This window comes from Sinocyclocheilus rhinocerous, unplaced genomic scaffold, assembly GCF_001515625.1.
Source record: "Sinocyclocheilus rhinocerous isolate Xijiao unplaced genomic scaffold, SAMN03320098_v1.1 scaffold3776, whole genome shotgun sequence".
Taxonomy (NCBI): Eukaryota; Metazoa; Chordata; class Actinopteri; order Cypriniformes; family Cyprinidae; genus Sinocyclocheilus; species Sinocyclocheilus rhinocerous.
In genome coordinates this window covers 59,042-64,406 of record NW_015659960.1, presented here as the reverse complement: position 1 = coordinate 64,406, position 5,365 = coordinate 59,042, and the positions used below count along the sequence as shown (strand labels likewise).

General features: G+C 37.3%; 1 protein-coding gene across 1 annotated transcript in view; it reads left to right on the top strand.

The window, feature by feature from the left end:
• The first annotated feature begins 83 nt into the window (after window positions 1-83).
• LOC107724705 (copine-8) overlaps window positions 84-5,365 on the top strand; it is a 60,859-nt gene continuing 55,577 nt past the window's right edge. The window contains exon 1 of the mRNA XM_016533721.1: window positions 84-157. Coding sequence (XP_016389207.1) covers window positions 141-157 — 17 coding nt within the window. The 5' untranslated portion in view covers window positions 84-140. The remainder of the gene's footprint in view (window positions 158-5,365) is intronic.

The following is a 5,365-nucleotide window of genomic DNA, read 5'->3' as shown; positions in this document are numbered from 1 at the left end:
AGACAACAGAAATACTGACCTTTCATCTTGCCATGTTGAAAAATGGCCCCGGTCCTCTTTAATGCACTCTCTCTTTGCAGGATTTCCTTGGCCAGGCTTTTTGTACATTGGGAGAGGTGGTGGGTTCGTTGGGCGGTCGTATGGAGAAACCTCTTGGGTAAGAACTGCTCTATTTGGTTTGTTTCCTCCATTCATAAAGCTACATTCTTCCAGTCTGTGATAGATCATTGGTTCTCAACTCCGGACCCACTCTGCACATTTTGTATGTCTTCCTTATTTAACACACCTGATTCAGATAATCAGCTTGTTAGGGAGAGGGCTCTATGAACTGAACAGAATGTGTCAGATAGAGAGACATACAAAATGTGCAGAGCTGTGAGACCCCAGGACCAGAGTTGAGAATCACTGTATGACCCAACAACATTGTCAGAGGTCTGCCCATCTAGTAACTGCACTTTACATGTTATTCAAACATTGGGCCTGTCCGTATACCCACACCTGCAGTCTTGGCCACTCTAGAGCATGTGCACGCAACAGGAAGTAAGTGCCCAATACTGTCCCGGGTCTTAAAAACTCCAAAGTGCAGTGCCCTTAATGCACACTAAATCCACACGATCTAAGCTAAGCATATCCCATCATGCATCATGTTCTGGATATAAATCATGAGACTTTTTGGCATGATCTCACTAGATGTCACGGAAACCTTTCCAGTGTAAGTTAAATATGAATAATAAACTTAGATATTACATACAATTTGGTAGTAAAAAAGGTGCACGCAACAGGAAGTAAGTGCCCAATACTGTCCCGGGTCTTAAAAACTCCAAAGTGCAGTGCCCTTAATGCACACTAAATCCACACGATCTAAGCTAAGCATATCCCATCATGCATCATGTTCTGGATATAAATCATGAGACTTTTTGGCATGATCTCACTAGATGTCACGGAAACCTTTCCAGTGTAAGTTAAATATGAATAATAACTTAGATATTACATACAATTTGGTAGTAAAACACACAGTGTTGCACATTTTATTGATGCAAACATTTGCAACTGCTTTTTATCACTTAATCAGAAGCACCACAATTACTAAATTGTGTCATCTGTTAGAGACTCCTGAACAGTCATTCAGAAGTTTATTTTAAAATGCGAAGTATTGAAAAACTAATAAAGCTCTGTAAACACTAGCAATTTTACAACACTATAAGTGTGTCCCATCGGGTAACAAAAAGCTCTACACACACTTGTGGTCTTCACACCCACTTGAACACATGGGCCAAAAACAGGAAATACGTCATGTATATAGACAAGTGGTCAAGTGCAAATACCTCAAGTGTGGGTATTTGGACAAGCCCATTCTCTTTTGTTCTTCCTTCATGGCTAAAAAGGCTGCAAAGTGCAAAATAGACCTGATTTTATGTCTGGACACACAAGACTACACTCTAACTGATAAACTGACTTTTTTCTGTTGTCTTCTTGCATTATCAGCTCACGTTTTTCCTGTTTAACACTGTAAAGCTGCTTTGACACAATCTGTATTTTAAGTGTCATTTACAATACAGTACATTGTAAATTACACTTACAATACATTTTCACTTGCATGAAAGCGCTATACAAATAAAGGTGACTTGACTTGACTTGACTACTTTACAGTCTTGTTAGCCTTGTTACCTTATTTATTCAAATACTTGCATATGTCACAGTCTTGCATGAAGGGAAATGACATACAAGTAGGTATGTGCCTCGAAACTAAATTGAAGACAAACAGACTTAAAGTTACCAAATTTGGTGTCATTCATTGAGCATTTTGTTTTGAGCATGTGTTGTTCAAGATATCAAAATAGTTTTTCTTTTCATACTGGTGTTTTGTTCTTTTTGTTTTATCTTGTTTTTGGTTTAGTTTTTCTCCTGGATTAATAACAATATGATTTTAGAAACTACCATTTTTAGCTAATCTGGAGCCATTTTGACATTTTGTGCAGTTTAAGCTTAAAATTCATCGCTTCAAAACAATGACAATGTGCTGTTTACATTAAAATATAGTTCAAATATTGCTATGCTTTGTACATTGCAAGAAAACACATAACAAAAGTCCCTTTGCAGAATGTATATGATGAAAGGAATGCTGGGAAATCATCAGGGGATTATAGCTGAACAATCTGTGACATTGTAAGAAGTTTGTGTGTTTAGTTGAGGGTATAGAGTTCACATTGACTAATGAGCTGCTTCTATTGCTGCTCTTTAGTCTGACTCCGCTCATTAAAGTCTTTATTTCACCTCATCTGCACAAACAAACCTTTGAGCTTCCTGTATCCTTCCCATCGAGGTCGAATTGTCACTCAGCACATGCTTTTTCTTCCTGTAAGAAAGTCCATTTAGGTTCTGATCTGAGTCTATGTTATTGTACCTCAGCGCTTTCTCATGAAGGGAGGTAAAGGCCTGCCTCACAAACATTTCTCTATGCCGCGGTTATCAAACCAGGCTCATTAGATTGCCAGTGGGAGTTCAGTGTCTCACTGCGTCTGGGGGTCCCTGCACTGTTGCTCCATTAGCTAAGCAGAGCCGAATGCCAGCACGCTCAGTACATCCAGCTAAAGACAGACCACTGCTGCTGTTCAAGAAAATGAAGAACAAGGTGATTTGGGGTTTGTACATCCCTGCTGTTTGGAGTATTTGTAGCTCTGGTTGTATTTGCAACTAATAATATACGCTGGCCACCTGTTGAAACCAGAAACCAAAGAGGAAAATACCTAGTAAATGGAAAAACGGTCTATTTAGAGAACTTTATGTAAAACATTAGTGCACACATTACTGTAGACATCTCATGCACTGCTGTAGCAGCAAAAAGAACAAAAAAGTAGTATGAATATAAAACAGCAATAACAATAACCTTATATTTTAAAATATTTTAATTAATATTAATTAATATCCACGCAGCCATACAAAGGACAAGCAGTTTGGAGAATGGATGGATGGATTAATATTATACATTTTATTTTAATTAACAGTATTAATGCATTAATTGTATTATTAAATGATTAACTTTATTATTAATTACACTAACAATATTGATATTCATTATTAGTAACATTATTATTTTACTTAAACAATCATTTCACAGATTTGTGTCAAGATGTAAATTAGATGTTAAATGATATTGTTCGCTGAGTTAAGGTGCGGTCATATTTACCATTGTTTGGTGAATTTTTGCCAGTATAATCCATTAATTTCAATAGTACGGAGCCCGGGAAGTCACCTGTAGGAGAAAAAAAAACAATCTTAATCCGTGAGCACGATTTGTTAAACCAAGGGAACATGTGAAGAATTCGTGAGTACGGTTTATAAACTGAGGGGACGGATTGCAAAACCGTCGCCACGGATTGTTTTTTTTTCTCCTACAGGTGACTTCCCGGGCTCCGTACAATAGGAATACATGTGAGTGGGAATTTTGTGTGAGGGCAAAAGATTTCCCCTTTCAGATTGTGCTTGTGTTCAAGTTGTTTATGCACGTTGACCTACAAAAAGCTGTTTGGTTTGAAAGTGCTTCATACATGGCTACACTATTGACAATAGACAATGGATATTTTTTGTATTAAATTTCACATGCTAATGTGACTTTACAGTTAGGGGATTGTTCAATTAAGAATCCTACATGCACAGTAGTAACAATGATACTTACTTCAGCAAACTTGGCTTACAGTTGGATAACTGTACTATAATGACAAGGGTTTCAAAAGCTGTTTTGGAGGCATTAAATCATGGCGAAACCCCACACCTGCGCCTGAGGCCTGATGGGGGACCTTTAACAACCCTAATGACTGTTAATTACAGCTAATTACACAGTTCAATCACCCCGCCAATCGTATTTGGGAGACGCTGCATGAAGGGAAAAAATTTTGCTATTTCGAGCGCGGTTAGTGAAGTGCTTGGGTTTGTGTCTTGTGAGATGCGCTATTTTGTTCTTAATGTCTTTTTGAATAGTCTGTTGAATGACTTCAGAGTTATTCTGTACGTCAATCTAAAAGAGTATAATGTGTTTACTTATGCGTGTGTGAGAGGCAACTGTTTGCTAAGAGCAATGCATGCATGTCTGAGTGCAATCTGACATGATATAAGTTAACAATTAAACTAATTGTTAAGTAAGGGATAATGTACATTCACTCGGTTGTTATTGCAGAATAAATCCTGACAGGGTGATCAGGACCCCAACGCAAAGCATCTCAGAATGAGAAAACTATAGACGGATCAGTTGGAATGAATGAAGCTGAAAATGACTTCTGTGTCATTAATGACAACTGAAGTTATGGGAACTCTCCACTGAATTCAAGTGCTCTTTTCACAGCATCCGTGCTGAAGTGCGCTTATTAAAGCCCAATGGACCACACCACCGAGCAACTCACTGTGAACGCTTTCCACTAGAAGGGCAATATTTGTTGGGTGGCTTGCCATGCAAATTTTGATATCAATACAAATGTTGTTGAAAGCAATTAAGCACATGACATATTACAGCATGTCATAATATTTAGACTCACTTGGCTTCATTTTCTGCAGCGTTACACCTGGCATTGTAATTATTTTGGATACTCTTTCAGGCACTAAGTATTTATTTATCTATTTATATATATTCAGTATACTGAACAAAAGGCTTTGACTTTAAATAATGCTGATAATAATATTGCTTTTAATTATGCTGATGACACTCAACTCTACCTCTCATTCCATCCTGATGATCCGACGATAGCTGCTCGCATCTCAGCTTGTCTAACAGACATTTCTTGCTGGATGAAGGTCCATTATCTTCAACTCAACCTTGCCAAGAAGGAACTGCTTGTGGTTCGCATTAATGTTTGCCTACAAAACCACCACTGGCTCTGCACCCCTTTACCTAAATTCATTACTTCAGACTTATGTACCCTCTAGAATATTGCCTTCAGCAAGTGAATGTCGCTTTATTGTGCCATCCCAAAGAGGCACGAAATCACTTTCACATACTATTAAATTAAATGTTCCCTCCTGGTGGAATGACCTGCCCAATTCAATCCAAGCAGCTGAGTCCTTAGCCATCTTCAAGAATTGACTAAAAACACATCTCTTCCATCTTTATTTGACCCTCTAACTTTAGCACTCTCTATTCTAATTATATTCTTTAAAAAAAAAAACATGCCCCTTTTAGATTTGCACTCTATTCATTTACTAACTGCTTGTTTTCTTAAAAAAAAAACACTAGCTTCTCTAATCTTTTTGTATTCTATCTGTTTTCTTTTTATTTATTATACAATTAACAAAAGCAAAAAAAAAGGCCTCTAACACTAGCTTGCTCTATTCTTTTTCTATACTATCTGTTTTCTTTTTATTTATTATATAATTT